The sequence below is a fragment of the Larimichthys crocea genome, chromosome XVII, assembly GCF_000972845.2.
Source record: "Larimichthys crocea isolate SSNF chromosome XVII, L_crocea_2.0, whole genome shotgun sequence".
Taxonomy (NCBI): Eukaryota; Metazoa; Chordata; class Actinopteri; family Sciaenidae; genus Larimichthys; species Larimichthys crocea.
In genome coordinates, this window is record NC_040027.1 from 24,539,017 (window position 1) to 24,560,101 (window position 21,085).

The following is a 21,085-nucleotide window of genomic DNA, read 5'->3' on the forward strand; positions in this document are numbered from 1 at the left end:
GTGTGTGTTTTAGGCCGGATTCTGCAGATGGTTTCTTGTCCCCGAGTCGCTCCAGCAGCAGGAATGGTGAAAAGGACTGGGAAAACGGATCCACGACCTCCTCTGTTACATCAAACACAGAATACACCGGTAGGACTACTTGGCACATACATGGCACAAAGTTTTCAATATAAAATTTACAAATCAATTCAATTTCAAATACACCTGCAAGAATTTAGATTGACAGATAAGTTGATCATTATTTTTATACCTTTATATGTCAAAATTGTCTTATTTCAGCTTCTCAGATTTGTATTTTTTCTGGTTTCTTTAGTCTTTATGAGGGTAAACTGAAAATCTTTTGGTTGTGGACAAAACAAGATATTTGAGGATGTCACCTTGGAATTTTGGAAACCATTTTTAATTTTTTTTATTTTACAGACTAAACAACTAATCGATTTATTGAGACAATGATTGACATATTTATTGATATCATAAAAATAATCTTCCTTGCCTAAATAGTTTGCAGTGTAAACATCATGTTACCAACATAACGGTGAACAGTGATATGAGCTAATGTTATGGAGTCATGCATTTCTGTTTCATTTTAGGGTCATTTATGTATCTAGTGCAGCTGATATTCTAAGCATGAGCATGTTTTAATCTTTCTGATATTGTATTTTGTCTGCATCTAAATGCTGTATTCATAGCTCACACGCCTTTGTCGGTCTGCCCACTGACACATGGGTGTGCTACAGTAGAACTCTTCATACATGATTTATCAAAAGAAAGAGTAAAAATAGGGAGGGAAGACTTTTCCTTGACATAACTGGAGGAGTTGCCATGACAACAGCCTGATCCTGACATTCTCTCCTCCGTTCTCATCCAGGACCAAAGCTATACAAGGAGCCCAGTGCCAAATCTAACAAGCACATCATCCAGAACGCTCTGGCCCACTGCTGCCTTGCAGGCAAGGTTAATGAGGGGCAAAAGAACAAGATCCTGGAGGTAACGGCATGGAGATTTAAAAATATTGTTACACACTTGCAGGGGTCCGGGGTGTCCTGGTGCCTCTACTGAAGATACACGTCACATACCTTCAACATTATGGATTAAAATCTCACATGGGACCTTTGTTTCTCTTCTTATTTTGTCTGTTACTGCTATGAAATAAAGGCACATAAAATACGTTAAATACGTTAATAAAAGCCCCCCCAAAGAAGTGAAGACTGCAAGACATTTAAAAATTCTGCAGTAGCTGAATTTTTAGTTGGGAAAAACATGTAGAACAACTTTTTGAAATTAAAAGGAAAACACAGCAGTGAGTATGACAGGACTGCAATGCTGAAATTAGTGATGTGGAAATGTACATTATTAGTATTAACCTAGGAACAGGATAAATTCAAAATAAGGCATAGTTATCTGTTATGAAGAAAGAAAGAAAAAGTAGTAGAAGTATTTGAAAATGTATGGTTTGAGGGTTTTTGAATTACAAAACTGTTCCTGTCACAGTGAACTGTATGTACAAATAAATCCTTTCTTCTGTCACAAGAATGGCAAGTCAGAGAGTAATAAATATAATATTATTAGAGTTAAATGTCACCGAAACCTTTGCTTTCCTTTAGCCACATGGCCTTCATACTGTATCTGATGAGGTTTTTTTCTTCACTGACCCGAACAGGAAATGGAAAAATCAGAGGCCAACAACTTCTTGGTTTTGTTCCGGGATGCTGGCTGCCAGTTCCGCTCTCTCTACACTTACTGCCCCGAGACCGAGGAGATCAACAAGCTGACAGGCATTGGCCCTAAGAGCATCACACGCAAGATGATCGACGGCCTCTTCAAGTACAACTCAGACAAGAAGCAATTCAGTCAGATACCAGCCAAGACCATGTCGGCCAGCGTGGACGCGGTGACCATCCACAACCATCTCTGGCAAACAAAGAAACCAGCCACTCCTAAAAAAGTAGTGCCTGTCCAGTCCTAATGGAACTCAATACCCGAACCATCACCATCTCCCCCCTCAAACGGAACAAACCTATTTAAATTTGCACTTCACTGTATATATCCATGAAGATTCAAGCACCTGCAATGCCAGTTAGATTGAATGCATATTTGTCTTTTTTTATGTTTGTTTGTCTTTTCCTCTCATTCCCTGCATTCCTATCCTTATTTTTCCTACTTACTCTGGACTGGACATGATAGGACTCAAAGAACAACTGGAATGTATGCCACTGTTAAAAGAGTGATGTAAATGCTTCTCACTTGTGTATTTTTAGAGACTGTCATGTTTGAGTCATGAAGGTTTGTGTGATTGTTGGGTTTTATTTCCTACGTGCCAAATGTCAAAAAAAAGAGACAGTATGAATGCCAGGACATTTTATTGGGTACACTGAAGCACTGAATGTTTTTAATTCATGTACAGATTGATTTGTGTTTGCATTATCCTGTTGAGTGTGGCCTTATGCGCGTTTTGTTTTAGAGTGTTAGCGCAATGAGGTGATTGTAAAACAGCGTATCTAGATTGGGGTTTTTTTTGTATTTGGAAGAACCCTTTTTTTCTTCATCTCTGTGGGTAAAACAGTTTGTATATTAAGGTACGTAAAACTACAAAGGGCCAAAAAAACTAATTGCATACAGCTAGTGTTAGCCACACAGTACAATGTGTGTTCAGCTCAACAAAGCCAATCGGTTTCAGCTTTTTTTCAGAAACCTTTCGGAGAAAGTGATTTTAAAGAATGCAGGACGTTACTCTAGATCACTGGTTCTCAACCTGTGGGTCAGGACACCTGCAGGCGTTTTAAGCTGTAATGTATGAAGTGTGAAAAGAATTATTTCTAATATACAAATATGCTGTCATGTTTGTAATTGTTGTGTCAGATTCCTTTTTCTTTAGTTGCAGCCTCAAAATAATTAAGGTAAATTGACAGACAGTGAACATAGGAATCATCCCTTGGGGATCAAAGTTTGTTTACATGGAGGCATTGCTTCAGCCAAAAAAGGGTTGGGAACCAGTGTTGTAGATTTGTGAACAAATAAAACAGCTCAGTATTATTTTGTTTTTATTTAGAAATATTGCCAACTGCACCACGTAGCATTTTTGTAGGATTACACTCTTACCCACTGGTATCAGGAATATGACTGAATTCCTAATATAATGACACCTAAGAAATATTTCTCTTTATATCAATATCAGGCTTTAAATTATTGTATTAGTACTTTCTCGACAGTATTATAAATTCTTCAGATTCACACCGGGCCTACTCATATTAAAAGTCTTCACTTAAGGCACTTTTGGTGCAAAGCATCCACAACACACCAGATGTAGTAAACATAGTGCATATACAAGGTTTAGATCGCTGATTAGTCAAAAATCAATTTATCTAAATCACAGCAAGTATTGCCTGACTCATTAAAATGGCCACACTGTTACTAATATTCAATATTGTGTCTGTTGCTTTTACATAACACAAATGTATGTTGACCCAAACTAAGATTACATTATGTGACATATTAGCAGCATATTTGTCTGTTGCCTGTAGATGCAACATGTCCAAAATAGGCCACAAATGCAGGACTTTTGTAAGATTTCTGTTATTTTCTTTCTACGATTAGAAGAATGAATTTCATAAAATGATGCAAGGCAGAATGAGGCAGATCCTCGTTGCTGCATACGGGTAGAGACTCGCCACAGAGTTTCATTGGTGTCAGTATCATGTTCCTTTTGCCACCAAATGTCAAATCAACACCGTTGGCAGGTACGATTTCCAACAAAAACAATATCTGCTAACATGGTGCTTTGTTTTCAATTGGGAGGGGGGTATTTATGACCAAAAGTGAGCATGTATGTGTTTTTAAAAATGTAATCTAATATGAAAGAGGGAAGACGTGTTTCTCTCCTGCTGAAATGATTTTTCCTCATGAAGCTCTGTCCACCTGCTTTTGGCCGCTCGAGGCCAAAGGAAATGATTATTTAAACTGTAATGATATTGTACAGTGTGTTCATGTGAGCTCATACCTATTCACTATGATGACCTTGTTTTGTTTGTCAGACGCTGTGCTGTCATTCAACATATTGCTGAACATGTAGTTTCATTTTTTTGTTTTGTCTTTGTTTTATTTTTCCCGTTTTTTTTGCCTTTAATAAAACTAAGCATGGCCTCAGCATTTATGTGGTGTTCATTATACAACTACAAATATTGTTGTAGTTTTTTACAGTAGACATATCAGAGAGATACTATATCAGAGTTTTTGCTGAGACAAAAAGTATCTAGTAGTATTTATCCTCAACTCATCTACACACTTACAATGTGTTACAATGCATAATTGTGTATGATTCACATACAAGTTGAAAAAATTGTTACATCCTGGGAAAAAATCAGGCCTTGGTACACATTAACTTAGGCTTCGAGCAGTAGATGAAGCTACTTAATTTCAAAAAGGTTCATTTTAAACCTGCTATAGTCAAGCCAGCTGTCCCAAGATACAATAGCTCTTAAATTGGATGCTACAAAAGCTTTACAATAATGATCACTTGAGTGTGGAACGAGCGTGAAGTATAGTGAATTCACTCATACTGAGCACAGAGTTGGACCAGTAGCAAGGCTGAACTACTTTTACCACAAACATACAACATAAACTAAAAAAAGGGGCTGCTGTATTACTACAGAATCTTGTGGACATGTTTTTTTTTTCATAGGGGCCCTGTGTATAAAACCGAAAACCTTGGACCCGCTACTCTTGCACACAGAAACAGTTCTTCTGACACCATCAGATAATGCCCCCTCAGATTTCCTTTGTCTTTTTTCTTTTTTTGTGTGTAAATATACATAATGAAAAAAAGGCTTCATTAAAAATGGACATGTTATGGTCACTCAGCTGCACATAAATAAGCAGAACATGCACAAACAGAACTATTCAAAATGTTTTTGTTTTTTTCATTTATATAAAAACATTTTTATTTATTGTGCTGTGTTTTCATGATTTTGTTGACCAGAATTGACAGTTTAATTTTGGATATCTGCCATTAGCTACTATCATAGCTCTGTAGCATTTAAAATCCACTGACTGGTGTAGTTACCTGAAGATTAAACCGAATAAAAGCGTTATTAATTTTAGTTTTTAATACTTTTATACCATCATTTTCATTTAATTTTCTTTATTTTTTTATTTTTTTTTACGGCGGGGTTGTAGGTGTGCCCACAGGATGTCTTCTCTACAGTTGATTGGTGGTTTGCGGCGGCTGCGTCCGCATGGCAACGGTGAGCTGTGTACAGCAGAGCAGTGACCTTTCTGGAGATACCAACACGCAGACACACACGTCCCCGTCCCCGTCCTCCGTCCTCCTCTCTGGAAACACTGCTACATTTGAAGACTGCAGTCGGGTCGGAGCGGCTTTAATGCGGCGTGTTGCTGGCGCAGACTGACAGGTGAGGCATGAATTCACGGTGGCGTGTTTCGCTTGCTCCGCCGCTCTTCAAAGTCTCGCACGGTAACCTGCACGGTAGAGACATTACTAGCTTCTGTTTGTCTTGCATGCCAGTTCACTGGATAGTGCCGCTATGCTCCGGTAAACAAGGTGTCGTCTGAGCGCAGATAAAGTGCTGAGGCTGTCAGGTTTGGGCCGCAGACCTGCTGTCACATCCAGGACTGGAGCTGGATGTTGTTTCTGTGTGCAGGGGGGGAATAGGGCGGTGTCACCGACACCCAGAGGTATCACTGCTCCCAGCCTCTCACTGCACTGGGTGGACTGGGTGCACTGGTTGCGGGTAGATCATGCAAAATGAAAAGACCTTGCAGGGTCTTGCAGCTAATGTGATGCTGCTGTGATTAACCATTTACAGCCCGGCCACAAAGAACTGCATCCTAAAGGTACAGATGGGGATTGTGTAATATGGCCATTGTACAATGCTTACTGTATATTACACACTGCAAGCCCACATAAGACTGTTAGGGGTGCTACAACTCTGTAAGCATCAATGAAGCTGCTGTGTTTGGATATGGTGCTAAATTAAAGAGCTCACGCTTTTAATTAAGTATTGAAATAAAGGCACATCAGAAACTCCAACAACACTGAAAACATCAGGTCAGTGTTGTTGTTGTTGTGACTGAGCAGCTGGACACTAGAAGTCCCTGCAGGAATGTATTGTAAATGGTCTGGTGCGAAATAGAAGCGTCAGTATTTCAGTGTTTACATGTGTCATCTCATTTCACACTAAACCCTACGCACACAGTGACAGATAATGCTTTATATTAAGTCGTGTATCAAAACCACAGCAAGTGTGTTGAAGTGGATTTACCACATTTTGTCAGCAGGACATCTCAATAAAACCTAAAAATGTAGATTCTGGGCCAGGCTACATTTTAATTTGCTTATTGTCTTTAATTGACACTAAACTATCCATCCATTCATTACCTGTTACCGCTTATCCTCTTCAGGGTCACAGTGGGGCTGGAGCCTATCCCAGCTGACTTAGGGCGAGAGGTAGGGTACACCCTGGACAAGTCGACACTAAACTAAATGCTGACAAAATCTTTGTAGGTTCAACAAATCAATTTAACCTTTGTTTTTTAGGTGCAACATCAAGTGATTTAACAGAAGTAGGTAGCATTTCCCTTAAATTGTGCACATGCATGGTCATCTTAGAATGAATCTCTCTGAATTCAGGTTCATGAACCATAAACATTTCTCTTCATGTCCATCTCCTCTCCCCTTTGTTGTCTGTACTCCAGCCAGCTGTAAGCTGCCACCACGAATCTGTAATCATGACGGCAGAGGAGACAATCAGCATCAAGGAGGCAGAGGTGATCAAGGTGATGCTGGACTTCCTGAACTCCAGGAAACTGCACATCAGCATGCTGGCCTTAGAGAAGGAGAGCGGCGTCATTAATGGACTCTACTCTGACGACATGCTCTTCCTCAGGTATGGCTGTACAGCAGGTAGGAAGAGACCACAGAGTCCGGAAAGAGAAGATTAGATTTGGGGTTGTATAGATATTCATATCAGGCACAGCTGCAAGTGTTTGTTAGGATCTGGGTTTGTCAGTCTCCGCAGGTGCATGTTACATTATTTTTTTTATAGCCTGTGCTATCTTATTTCAGACCACCGCAGAGACCTCTTTTCATTTGCTGCTTTCAACAGGCAACTCATTCTGGATGGCCAGTGGGAGGAAGTGATGCAGTTTATTCAGCCTCTAGAAGGAATGGAGAAGTTTGACAAGAAAAGGTGAGATCTAAACGCTTTACACCAACTCCTTACTGATCATATTCCCCTTTACTTGGGACTGAGCTGAACTTTCCATTTAAGCAGGAGACTGGTAGCCTGATTTAGGTCAAGTCCCAGTACTGTAGTGGCATCAACATGCCATGGAACCGCCTCAGTTGTCCTATCTAATTAAATTAGTATAGTATATCAAAATAATTAAATCCAGGAAATGTCACACAAGGCCTCATCAATTTATGTCCTATAAAGTACATTTTGTAATACTGACATTTGTGTTTCCAGGTTCCGCTACATCATTCTGAAGCAGAAGTTTCTCGAAGCTTTGTGTGTAAATAACGCCATGTCTGCTGCCGAAGACCCTCAGAGCGTATGTAAACATTACTACAAATTTGTATGATTATTGGCAATTTGAAAAATAGGCGCACTAGATAAGATGAACAAAGATACAATAGCCTGGAGGTGATCAGATTGGGCTCACAACTAGTGTACCAGACTGATAGTTTGGAAACCAGATACACTCCAAATGCCCTTGAGCATGGAAACCTAATGTCTCTCTGCTGTAATGGTGCTGCTCAATGGTGATGAGAAGAAGCCTGTGATTGAATTGAGATTTTACAAATCCGCGTGTATAAATAAAATTGTCAGCTGTGTTGGCAGCACCATAAGCCAGGTTTTTATTTAACAGCTAATATAATCCTTTATCATTGCACACATACAAGTGGCGTTCTACAAAAAACAGCCCCCAGAAAAAGCTTCTTACCACATACTCACTTGTCATCTATAAATATTCTGTCAACTACAGCTGGAGCTCACCATGCAGGAGGCAGTGAAGTGCCTCCACAATCTGGAGGGGTTCTGCCCGACCAAGGAGGACTACAGCAAGCTGTGTCTCCTCCTCACCCTGCCACGCCTCACCCATCACGCAGAGTTTAAAGACTGGAACCCAAGCACGGCACGTGTCCATTGCTTTGAGGAAGCCTGCACTATGGTGGCTGAGTTCATCCCTGCGGACAGGAAGCTGAGCGAGGCAGGCTTTAGGGCGAGCGGGAACCGCCTCTTCCAACTGCTCATCAAAGGGATCCTTTACGAGTGTTGTGTCGAATTCTGTCAGGTAATGTGACACCTGGAAAATGTTTAAAAGGAAACTGGTCTGATTGCGCTTTTACATTTATTTTAAAATCATCAACAGTTTCAGTCACTGTCAGAACTCCTGTGTTTCTGTTTTGCAGAGTAAAGCAACTGGTGAGGAGATCACGGAGGGTGAGGTGTTGCTCGGCGTGGATTTGCTTTGCGGGAACGGCTGTGACGAACTGGACTTATCGCTGCTCTCCTGGCTTCAGAACCTCTCATCAGGTGCCTTCTCCTGCGCCTTCGAACAAAAGACCCTCAACATCCACGTGGACCGCCTGGTGAAGCCCAGCAGAGCCGGCCACGCCGACCTCCTCACCCCGTTAATCAACCGCCTCTCCCCCTGCCCTACCTCACCTTTCCGCCAGAGGCCTCATTCAGCGGACACGTACATGTCCAGATCCCTTAACCCGGCTTTGGACGGTCTGTCCCACGGTCTAGCCGCCCAAGACAAGAGAGGCATGGAGGCAAACATAAAGTCTGCCCTCAGTCGGAGCCTGGTAGAGAATAATGTGCATCAGCAGGATGATTCACCTGAAAGGTAAAAGACAAACACCATGAGGACACTTGGGACAAATGATTTCTGGTGTTAGTTCTAAGTTCTTTGAGCACCAGATGGGTAGAGTTTAACACTGCAGCACTGCACAGCACATGTCAAAGCTTACCATACATTTGCTTTACAAGACTAAGACGAACAGAATTTCTAATTTTGCTTTCATCTCAAATCAAAAGAAATCCTGACAGACTAGTTAAGCTACATTTATGACCAGCTGCATTCGCTTTCTTACTAAGCTTTCTCCTGTAGCATGTACATGTGCAACCTTACGTATTAAACCCAGTGACAGATCTTGATTAATGACACAATCTGCAGCTCCATTAATCCCATTAGTCCTGCTTTAACAGAGATATACTGTCTCCTACAGTGTTGCACAAAGCATATTAAACTGGTGCTGAGTGTTGATGGATGCATTGTACTCTAAAGCCTTCACCTAATGACTCATTATTAATGAATATGATCATGAAAACTCTGATAGTTTAGAGTGGACTGGACTGAAGAGCAGCTTACAGTGTAAATGTCATTTTATTGGGGTCTCTGTGGCTCATTTGGCTATCACTACTGCAGTCTGAGTTCATGTTGTTCAGGACCTTAGTCATACCATCCCTCTCTCTCTTGTCAGTCACTTTCTCTACTCTGGATTGGAGCTAAGATAGTAAGCAAAAACTACCTAAAGCTCCCTCTTGTACTGCTGCATCGAGGAACCTCAAATCTTTTTCTTTCTTTGATCCACACATGCTCGTCCTACACAGACACTTATAGAGTAAGGCAAGATCTGTATGATCATCAAATTGTTAAAGGTTACTGCAAATGAAATGTTGAAGTGATAGGTGGAGACAGCCAGGGCTCTGAGGCATCAAATGAAAAGCACTCCTGTGAACTCAGCAGTTTGTCAGACTCTTGGATGTTGCCAGGTGCTCTCTGGCTCCACCTGCTGGATGCAGTTCATGTGCACAGCTGCAGGCGTCATCCTAAACAGGAATTTATATCTCAATATTTTATGCAACTTTACACATGTTCACAATGAATTAAACATAAAAAAAAATGTTTAATTTAAAACATGAATAAACAAAATGTTTAATTTCACTGAGGTACTGTGAACATGTTACTGTTAGTTCCTAATAATGGTGACGGCTTAATAAAATGAGTCAGCCACATTAACACTATTTCTTTCTTTTTGCTACATATTGTATAATTATTGAGTGTGACTGTTTAATTTTTCAGTCAGCCTTGTATTGTCAATGTGAATAAAAAGATTGTTGTGAATTGACATGTTTATTTTCTTGATGACAGGAAACACCCACAAGGGCTAGATGGACCCAACACCACACGCACCCCCCTGACCCCTGGAAAAGATGGTGGTCCGCCCTGCAGCACAGAAACAAATGAGGTAATAAGATCAGAAGCAGTGTCTTGTTGTATGTGCGGTGTGGCACATTATAGACCTTACGGAGATCAATGGTAACACAAAGACATTTCAGATGTGGGAGAGTTGAGTGTCTCACCTTTGCTCAGGCTGAATTGGTTTCCTGAGTCGTAAAAAGCCGCAGGTGTCTGTCTGGTCAGATGAGATTCTCAGTCTGTCTTCCCTCCACAGTCGTTACTCGAGATTTAAGAGAGATTTAGAATAGATTCCTCCTGAGCCCATGAACCACCTCATCTTCACACCTTCACTGCCTCATAAATCCTTCCCCAATTCTCTACCACACCTGTCCAAGGGGCACTAGCGCCCTCCTGCCCCCTGTCCCAGTGAAGAGGGTCGAGGTCATGGACACTGGAGAAAGATAATCTGGTTTGATGTGCGGTCACACCCAAGATGGCCCGCTGCTTCCATCATCGCTCATCTTTATGCATCCCAGGTCCCATCTAGAGGAGCCAAGTAGCTTGAGATTGGATTGTTTTGTGTGTGTGTGTGTGTGTGTGTGTGTGTGTGTGTGTGTGTGTGTGTGTGTGCATGAAAAGTGGTGCGATAGATGAAGGGAAGTATACTGTAGACCGGCTGGATATGATGAGGTCCTTGAAAACTTTTTATGGGATGGATGATGGAGGACAAGGCCTTGGGAGTTGAAGAGTTGTCAGTAGTGGCTCTTGGGGGAGAGTTTGTTTATTATAATCTGGTGTGTGTTTGTGTGTGTGTGTGCATGCAAGAGGCATGTGTGGAATACTGAATGGCAGTCATAAATATTCTGTCATTCCTTTGTACAGAGTCTGATTAGGTCAAGTAACTCCTGTTGAAATGTTTCAGGGTTTGCTACAATTCTGCAAAAACAAGCTTTACAGTGTGCCTTTTTTTTTAAATGTCGACTTACTGTGTGTACGTGTGTCTGTCCAGCGCCTTGACTCCACAGAGCACATCCAGGAGTATTACAGGCAGCGTCTCCGTGTGCAGCAGCATCTGGAGCAGAAGCAGCAGCAGAGACAGCTTTACCAGCAGATGCTGCTGGAGGGAGGGGTGAAGCCGCAGGACGGAGCCCAAAACAACCTCACTGAGACCTTCCTCAGCAAGTGAGAAGTCATATTGTGTCATTTCATGAATGAAAAACAATCTTGGCACTCCCCTTGTTGAGATTTTGTTTTTGTCTAGATCCATCCAGAAATTGGAGGAGATGAATGTGGGCATTGATCACAGAGGAGATGAGGTGATGACACATCTGGGCCAACAGTGGAAAGGACTGACAGGGAACACCAGCACTTCAAGCCCCAAAACCACCGCAACACACCACACCCCAGACACTGGGCCGCCAGGGGACAAGCCAGGTGGGGGGGTCAGCAGCACCCCGTTAAAGACAGGGAGCCATGGCTTGCCTTCCCTCAGCGAATCCCCAGTTCCTACCAGTCAGAGGTAAGGACCTGCAGAGTGTCTGGTCATGTTATTATTGTCATATTTGCTTTAAGTTGTGATAGGGTATCATATACATTTTTTCTGTCAAAAATTGATGAATTTAATGGGACATCAGGTCAATATCAAACAGTATACAAAATAAATTAAAATTCACCTTTCTAGCTCTCTGTGTATGTGTGTGTGTGTGTGTGTGTGTGTGTGTGTGTGTGTGTGTGTGTGTGTGTGTGCATTTTTATTATCAGTGCTGAGAGGATCAGAGGGTCTTGTCCCACAGTCCAAGATGATTCTGTGACACGAAACTCACAAGAGGTACAGCAAATTGTTGAAGTAATATTTTTTCATAGTTATTTTAGCATTAGACGTCCATCGTTTCCTCTAATATTGTTTGTTTTTATGATAAATGCCATAACTAAACAGTTGTTTGACTTGCCTGAAGGGTATTTGTGTTTTACAAATCTATGCAGATATATATGTAGATCATAGTTCAAAGCATTGCTTTTCTGATCCTGTGCAGCCAGGGAAGTCCAAAGCCCAGTTTGTAAAAGCAAACCAGCTTGAGGACACACAGGCAGTACGTGCGGTGGCCTTTCATCCCTCTGGAGCGCTCTACGCTGTCGGCTCCAACTCGAAAACACTGAGAGTCTGTGCCTACCCAGAAGCACTGAACACCAGGTAGGTAACCATTGACAGGTCCAAACAATTAGATATTATTACAAGATTATTTATGTGCTAAAAAAAATAGATGAAGGGTTCAAAGAAATTGTTACAAAAGTTTGTTGAAGCACAGAAAACTAGTGTGAGCTATCTATCTGCATGTTACTTCAGAAGTAATAATTTTGAACAAACATTGACAAAAAAAATGTGGTTGTTAAATCCAGGTTGCAATTTTTCCCTGCAGTTATTCTATAACATTTTACTTATGCATTTCTATCTCTGTCTGTCTTGGTTCATTCAGTAGTTCTGGTGCAGTCAAGCAGCCAGCGGTGCGCTTCAGGAGGAACAAACACCACAAGGGTTCAATCTACTGTGTAGCCTGGAGCCACTGTGGACAACTGTTGGCCACTGGCTCCAACGATAAATATGTCAAAGTCCTGCCTTTCAATGCAGACAGCTGCAATGCCACAGGTATTATTCGATGTCTTTTAGTGTGCATGTAAGCATTTTTCTACCTCTGCAAATGAGTTAAGGTGTGTCGTGGTCAGAGTGATTCGGTAAAAAACTTAACTTTGCTTCAAAAACAAATAAAACACAGTTTCAATTAGAATAATTGAGAGAAGCCAATTCATCTTCAGGCCCAGACCTGGAGTTCAGCATGCATGATGGTACCATCAGGGACCTGGCCTTCATGGAGGGCCCTGAGAGTGGAGGATCCATCTTGATCAGTGCTGGTGCTGGAGACTGCAACATCTACACTACAGACTGTCAGAGAGGACAGGGCCTTCATGCCTTGAGTGGACACACTGGTACGTTTGCAACAGCTTGAACCCACAAAAAAACCTGTCTAAAGGAAAGTCAAGTGTTGTGATGTCATAATTTTGTATGAACAGGTCACATTCTGACTCTGTACACATGGGGAGGGTGGATGATTGCTTCTGGCTCCCAGGACAAGACGGTTCGATTCTGGGACCTGCGAGTGCCCAGCTGTGTCCGGGTGGTGGGCACAACTCTGCATGGCTCAGGTAAGTCACCTCATTAGAGCAGATTCTCTTTTTTTTTCTTTTTAAAGAAATGGCACTTTTTTAAGCTGCAGCTAATCACAGCAAACATCTCACTCATTGATACTCTGTCTCACACAGGAAGCGCGGTTGCTTCAGTGGCTGTGGATCCCAGCGGCCGCCTGCTGGCCACAGGTCAGGAGGACAGCACCTGCATGTTGTATGACATCAAAGGAGGCCGCATAGTCCAGACATACCGTCCCCACAGCAGTGACATTCGCTCAGTGCGCTTCTCCCCTGGAGCCCATCACCTGCTCACCGGCTCTTACGATAACAAAATCATCATCAGTGACCTTCAAGGTAGCGACGCTACAAAATGTCTAACAAAATACACATACTGCTCTCAAAGGGTTAAAGACATACACTTGCATATATCTGATCATTTCTCATTTACTGTTTTCTGACCTCAGGTGACCTAACAAAGCCCCTCCCTCAGACTGTGGCAGGGGAGCACTGGGACAAGGTGATCCAGTGTAGGTGGCACCCCCACGACCGGACCTTCCTGTCCTCTTCTGCAGATCGAACTGTCGTCCTCTGGGCACCGGGCCCCTGATCTGTTCACTAGAGTAACGCTGGTTAACAACAACAACAGCAGCAGCAGGAAGCACAAGAACACGGCGTCCACATACATCCCAACATCGGAGCTGCTGCACGGAGTGTGCATGTGTGTGTTTTTGTGCATACACACCGTGAGCATCAAGCTATAGTTAACTGTATGTATGTGTGTGTTGTGCATATGTGTGTGTGTGTGTGTGTTTGAATACTTCTGTCTATGTCTTTGTGAGTGTGTGTGTGAAAGCAAACGCAGCACTCTGATATGTTTTTGTATTTGGCTTTGCAGTGCGAGTGTAATTAAAGTAAAACAAATTAAAGGAGACTAATCAGAACATTTTACAAACGCCATTTAAAGAGAAAACATGGAATCTTAGAGGTTCAGTAAATGTTAAGGGTGTGTGTGTGTGTGTGTGTGTGTGTGTGTGTGTGTGTGTGTGTGTGTGGGTGTGTGTGGGTGTTTGTTCACTTAATACCTTTCTGCTTTTGCTAGTAGAGCATGAAGATTAAACCTTTGGAGCCCACAAAGAAGTAGTCGGCAAATATGTAGTTACAATATAGAGATGAGTGATGATGCCTGAGTTGAACGGCATGAGTAGGTTCACTGCAAGCACACCTTCATATTGTTTTTCTTTCTCACGATGCCAAACTACATTTTAGTCGGCTAGAGTCGGAGCATGGTACGTCAGAAATGAAAGCACTGCTGTTTCTGTGGGAAACGGTGAGCTGGACTGTCGTGGAAAGAAGCCACATTTGGTTAAGCATATCATAATGTGCCTTTTTGTAACATTTGTAAAGATTTTTGGACGAGTGGATTTATTGAGAGATTTATTTATTTATTTGCAGCTTAATTTTTGGTATTTTCTCATATGCCTCAACATCTGTAAATTCATGTAATCTCACTGTAATGTAGAAAATGATCACCGATTTGTGCACACTATTGAAGAAGTGAGAGTAATTACACAAATGCTGGAAATACAGTGTGTTAAGGTTTGGTCACAGTTCTTTTTTTTTCTTTTCTTTTTTTGTTAGTGTCTCACAGCCAAAAATGGTCATTAAACGTATAAATAATAATAAATAATAGATAAATTGCAACCTGGGAATAACATGTAAAGTAAATGTTGGGTCTGAAGTTTTAGAAACTGTTTTTTGGGGATTCAGGCATAAGCACATTTAATGTGTAAGTTCTCTGTGGTGGTTGGTGAGTCATTAATAAGCAAGTAAGTAAGCAAGCAAGAAAGTAAAAACAAAGCTTTGTGTAAAGTGAGATGTGTAGTTATTGCCCTCAAAACAACCTAGATATTTAAAGTAAAAAGTAAGGATTCATGAGAACTAATGATCCTGTGAAAACAGACAGTCTCACAGTGACCAAAGAAAGGACAAGTTAAGACAATGGTAACGAGGCACTTTAGGACGGGAATGTTGACTGAACAATGTGAAATGACAAATCTTAAAATTTTACAAATGATCATCTTGTGATTGATTTCATGTTATTTTCACTGCGGACCTATGCAGAAACCTGATTGACGTGAGAGAGAAGAGGGTGTTGAAGAGAATATATGCCATGGGTTATTCTATTATGCATCGCATCTGTTTTATCTGTGGCTCACATTATGGCATATCCAGTGTCATTTGAAATCAGTGTGGTTTGAAACAATGTTTGTGCACATAAATGTGTAATGACAGGACTGCCATGGGGGCTAACAGGGTCAGACTGTTGGATTGATAAAATAGTGGCTGTCTGATACCACGTTGTTCTTGCTTTTTAATAAATAACTGTATTTTTAACTGTGTTCTGTAAATGCTGGAATAATGGAATAAAGATACAAAGTGCCATCACACTGCTCTTTAATGTGTTGGGTCGTCGTGTCTGTTCTTCTCATGTGTTTGCTCAAAAAGCATGTTGGGGTCACACACATGCCTCTGCATTGAGACAGACAGATGCAAGACGCACTGTGAACAGATGAACTGTGGACATAGGCAAAGCACAGGATGCAAAAATGCTTACTTTCTGCTCGAAGCAATTGCCTGTGTTGTTTTTGCATAGGAGGACTGTTGCCTGTCCTGCATACTCACTGGCCTGGCTAAACTGAGGGGGTTGGGCATTGCTAATAGCATTTGGCAAAAAAAAAAAAAAGAATAGCATGATGCACTTGGTAAGGTACATGCATGATCAGCTACACATTTAGAAAACATGGAGAAAGGCAAAGATAAAAAAAGATGTTTAGGTAAAAGAAGTCATGCAGGACACAAAGAGAAAAAGTGCAAGACGGGGTAGATAGAGGGATGAAGGTAACTGCAGAGAAGAGAGCAAGGGGGGATTTACTCATGCTGCACTCGATCATTCCCTCTTTTGTAATGTGGACAATGAGAGCCAGGGGTACAGAGCTTAAAAAGGATACGCACACTGTTAGAGCCAGCAACCCTGGAGAGACACCAGCCAACCCGGAGGTATCAGAAAATTACTTGGATTTACACAGAATCTGTTTTCACTGTACTTCCAGGAGGATACGGCTTTCTTCAAAGGTTTAAAAAGGAAATTCAGCAACTAAGAACCTGCTTTTGGAGAACAAGCAAAACAACAAAGAGAGTAGAGATGAGGTTTGGAGACCTCTGTCTAGGGAAAAGATCTTCACCGCTGGGCCTGATACCCTGATGTTTGTCCAAGTTGATTGAAAATAATTCATTAATTTTGAACTTTTAATTGAACTTTTGGAATTTGGAGGATTTTACTAGCTGCGGTGAGGAGTATGGGAGTTGAAATCAGTGTATGAAATCACTGGTTTGCTGGCTGTGTGACAGAGAGCAACACTGCTGACAGTTCAGTTGCTTAGTGTTGAAAGATTAGTTTGTGGTGTTTGAGGGGAATTAGTGGCGAACAATGGCTCTGAACTGCCTGATAGGCAAACTTATTGTCATACAACAGTTTGGCTCAAGTGCTTTGCTGGCTATGACCAAGTTGACAGTATCACTGAAGAATGACACTTTCTAGCATGCCTATGTGTGAATGATTTTTTTTTTTTAATTGAAAATGCAAAGGATCATCTGGTGATATTTCAAAACCAGCATTTAGTTTGGATTTATTTGTGTAAAAGATGTGACCGATCTACTACAACCACAATTCCAGAAAAAGTTGGGACACTGTCTAAAACATAAATAAAAACAGAATGCAATCAATGAGCAATGAATAGAATCAGAATCAAGTTTATTTCCAAGTAGGTTTGCACTTACATGGAATTTGGTGTAGCTGGTGCAGAATAGACATTAAGTAAAAAGAAAAATATTTAAAAAAAAATAGGTAGATAAAGCTGTAGTGCAAGCTGGTGTATATGACAGTATAGTTCACACAATATTCACAGAATGCTAAAACTGTGCAGATATACAACAGGATGAAGTGGTCCCACATAAATAAAGACTGTGTGTTAATGTAACGCAGGAGGTCTGAAGATGCTACGTAAATGTAGAATACAGAATACAAATACAGCACAAAGTAAAGATATTTAATATTCAGACTGATTAACTTTTTTAAATTTGTGGCACCAGAACACTGGGAAAGTTGCAGATTTGCTCAAAAATCGGTAACGGGCTAGTATCATGACTGTGTATGAAAGGGGCGTCTTCGAAAGGCTCAGTCGTTCACAAGAAAAGATGGGGCAAGGTTCACCACTTTTTTACACAAGTAGTCCAATAGTTAAAGAATGCTGAATAATGGAAGAATGTTTCTTAACAAACAGTTCATAAAATGATTAAAAGATTCAGAAAATCTGGAGAAATCTCTGCATGCAAGAAGCAAGGCCAGAAACCATCATTAAACACCAGTGATGTTCGAAAGCCTAGGGCAGCACCGCATTTAAAACCGGCACGATTGTATAAAGGATATTACTTCATGAACTCAGGGTAACTGCTGTAGGTGAACAGTTTGTCCGTGCAGTTAAAACTAAAGGAGACGTAACAGTGGTAAACATTAGGCGTGGGAATCTTTTGTTATCTCACTATTTCATTCAAAAGATTGATTCTCAGTTCAGGATATGGGGTTGCCAATTTCAGCTGTGTGTAAAGAAAGTTTGCATACTGGATGAGTCATTGTAGAATTGTAAAATTCAAATTGTCCTCAAATGATTGCCTTCAATGAAGACGGGACATGCTGAAATTCTTGACGCTCCATTTCAGGCTACATACTCTCAGAGGTTACGTTAGCAAACTAGCTAGTAATCGCTTTTTGCTGCCACTCTTGTTTTTACGCAAGCTGAAACGGGCACGTGGCTAGTTAACATTGTTAGCGGCAAGGAGAAAAAAATTAACTTAGGTTGAATATAAAATAATCTTTGGAAGTTTTGAAAGAAGATAAGAGTTGTGATTCTTACACGATTCTCTCCTTATGCCTAGTAAACATGCCTTTGTGTTTGAGGCATTCGATTCAGAATGAATGTATATTTACAAAAAACAAAAACAATAAAAATGTATCAGTTTGAAAGTTTAATATCTTGTCTTTGTAATGCCTTTAGTTGCAATAACACAATAACGATACAATTTTTTTTTGTGAACTTGCGTATTCCGTATGCTCTAAAACTAATGAGCCCCTAAATCTGGCCTTCAGATACTCCAAGAAGAGAAATAAGTTCTGTCATGACGCTAACCTACTGTCTGGTTTGCATAGGACGGAATGGAGAGGATAGTATACCGGAATGTGTAACCAGCAAAGGAAACTTTGTTATCTTGAGCTTCAGACATAGATAATGATGCATAATGGATATTTTTAAACTCATAGGCAGCAGAGAGAACTTTGAGTCAATTAGCGTGATGAGTAGAATGTAAATGCCTTCAAAACAAGAGTTGACAATGACACTTTACATGGATAACTTGACTCTGCTGAGGCAATGAGTATGAAGTCTGTCCTCTCTTTCCTGAACAGCTGCTGAATGTTTAGGAGCACAGCGCTTCCCCCAGCTTCTCCACGATGCTGTATACTTTGGCGGGAGGAGGCACTCTCTGTGGTGTGGCTGCCCTCGTGCTTCTCATCGTTTCTACGGCTACGGACTACTGGATGCAGTATCGATACTCAGGTAGTGGTGCCAATCAAGGGCTTTGGAGGTTCTGCATCAACCGCAAATGCCATACCCACACCATGACTGTAGGTGAGTACTACTAAAATAAATCTAGATCCCTCATTCTTGGAAAGAACTGATGGAAAGAACATTTACTGAAGTTGTACTGGGATGTGGTAGATGACAAAAACATAAAAAATACCAGTATTTCTGACAAATCCAGGCCTAACTGCAATTATCTGTTGACATGTATGTGGTCGTGACCTTTTTGTATTTGTCCAGCCTTCTGGGATGCCACACGGGCCTTCATGTTGCTGGCAGTGCTGAGCTGCTTTGCCGGCGTGGTGCTCGGCCTGAGCGCCTTCACTAATGGCACTAAAAACAGGAGGGTCCGTACAGGTGGCATTGCCCTGGTGTTGTCAGGTAACACACATTTACTTACAGGGTGACCTGGAGGATAGAGACTGTTCATCTGATTGTAAAGCTGACTGTAATTCTTTGAGGCAGAATAATAACATTGCAGAATGATTGTAGCTATTTGGAATTGTCTGGGACCTTCTTGCAACAGGCTTACAAACAGTGGTTGGTCTTACCCAGAGTTAATTTGAAAAAGATGTGCCATGCTTAGATGGATAACTGTTGCACTTTAAATATATGTTGACGGATTGTTTAGGTTGGCGTTTTCTTGTATCTGGTCTGTTTATTTTGATGTTTGTCCTCACCTTCCATTCACAGGTTTTCTTGCTCTGCTGGCTTTGGCAATTTACACTGGAGTGACTGTCACCATTTTTGGCAAGCGCTTCTTGGACTGGCGCTTTTCCTGGTCCTACATCATTGGTTGGGTGGCCATTATTTTGGCTTTTGTAGCAGGTATTAACTGTATTTATTTATGTGGTGTTCTGCAGTTGCAAAACTACCTCAGATTAGATGGTTATGCCTCGTATTAAATTCAAGTATTAAAGCCTCTGTATATATGTCTACAGTAACAATGATGAACCTTTGCAGTAGCAAACAATGTGCTTTTCCTTTCTTTGACAATTACTGGTCTTGGTAGTATGGATTCTTTTTCATATAGACACATTATTGAGACTAAATAAAGACTTCTTTTTATCTGGTTTCTTTCAGGAGTGTTTCAGCTCTGTGCTTACCAGCAGACCACTGCAGAACCTCCTCCTTCAAATAACCCGGACACCTGAACAAGATGAACACATCGATTAGCTCGAAGACTGTTGCAATGGATGTTGACTGCTGCTTTTGAGTACCTAGAATTAAATAAATAGAAATCATGGACTCTTTGGTTTTCACTGCTCTTCTGATTTCAACATTCTGAAAACTTTTTACCTTTTTTGGGGGAGTAATTGTCAGATTATTTTAGTTTTCTAGCTTTCCATACATTTAAAAGTGAGAAACATTTCATTGCGATACTTCACTGAATTAATAGATTTTGCTAAAATAACGTCCTAATTAAAAGTGAAAATGTTGATTGTAAATGTAATGTACTTTTCTATTACAGTGTGTGTGTAAAACAGATTCTCCACTAGATGGTGGTCTTCAGCCACATGCAGAAGGCACAATACACCACTGCTGGAAGATAAGACCTGTTCAACTTAGTGAGTTCACCTTATAGATTGAATTTAAATGTGCCTTTAGAATAAATAAAAAAAGAGGCAAAAGAAATAGGTAATGTAGTAGATGCGGGCAGGTGTGAGTAAATGTTGAACATATTCATTATGATCAAAGTCCTATTGTCCAGATACAGTCTGATTCAAAGTTGAGTTTTAATGCTTCCTAAAGCCATAAAATAAAACATTCAGTACAATTGTAAGTCAATTTTTTTTACTGAATGAAAATTTGAAGTGTCTTTTTATACATGTACTACCTCACATTAATGTGTGACGTTCACAAATGAACGTTTTCACCACTCCCAACCTTTTCTTTATTCAATTCATTTTCAACACCCAATCAGCAACCAGGTGTGTGTGTAACATTTTGGCTTGGCTATGTGTGACTAAGTCAGGGCACGTACATTTGTCTGACATTTACCT

General features: G+C 40.9%; 3 protein-coding genes across 11 annotated transcripts in view; all 3 read left to right on the top strand.

Moving 5' to 3' along the window:
* The window catches only part of camsap2a (calmodulin regulated spectrin-associated protein family, member 2a), a 45,979-nt gene extending 41,959 nt beyond the window's left edge, over positions 1-4,020 (top strand). For all 7 annotated transcript variants that reach the window (XM_019256725.2, XM_019256726.2, XM_019256727.2 and 4 more), the window contains 3 exons: positions 14-129; positions 869-987; positions 1,661-4,020. In XM_019256725.2, coding sequence (XP_019112270.2) covers positions 14-129; positions 869-987; positions 1,661-1,966 — 541 coding nt within the window. In that variant the 3' untranslated portion in view covers positions 1,967-4,020. The remainder of the gene's footprint in view (positions 1-13; positions 130-868; positions 988-1,660) is intronic.
* A 1,145-nt stretch (positions 4,021-5,165) lies between these two features.
* Positions 5,166-15,834, top strand: LOC104928111 (WD repeat-containing protein 47). Of its 3 annotated transcripts, XM_019273549.2 has the most exons (17): positions 5,166-5,408; positions 6,554-6,579; positions 6,712-6,902; positions 7,122-7,205; positions 7,485-7,569; positions 8,005-8,313; positions 8,432-8,871; positions 10,180-10,276; positions 11,219-11,391; positions 11,471-11,728; positions 11,971-12,037; positions 12,243-12,400; positions 12,684-12,853; positions 13,021-13,191; positions 13,276-13,407; positions 13,525-13,743; positions 13,854-15,834. In XM_019273549.2, the coding sequence occupies exons 3-17, from the start codon at positions 6,745-6,747 to the stop codon at positions 13,994-13,996; spliced, it is 2,664 nt and encodes an 887-aa protein (XP_019129094.1). In that variant the 5' UTR covers positions 5,166-5,408; positions 6,554-6,579; positions 6,712-6,744; the 3' UTR covers positions 13,997-15,834. The 3 variants fall into 3 exon arrangements, with proteins under 3 accessions (XP_019129094.1, XP_019129093.1, XP_027146439.1); XM_019273548.2 differs by lacking the exon at positions 6,554-6,579; XM_027290638.1 differs by lacking the exon at positions 6,554-6,579 and having other exon boundaries at positions 12,687-12,853.
* A 50-nt stretch (positions 15,835-15,884) lies between these two features.
* On the top strand, positions 15,885-20,348 carry lim2.2 (lens intrinsic membrane protein 2.2). Its single transcript, XM_019273552.2, has 5 exons — positions 15,885-16,446; positions 18,908-19,130; positions 19,323-19,463; positions 19,776-19,910; positions 20,166-20,348. Exons 2-5 carry the CDS (start codon positions 18,953-18,955, stop codon positions 20,234-20,236), a joined length of 525 nt encoding a protein of 174 aa, XP_019129097.1. The 5' UTR covers positions 15,885-16,446; positions 18,908-18,952; the 3' UTR covers positions 20,237-20,348.
* The last annotated feature ends 737 nt before the right edge of the window (positions 20,349-21,085 follow it).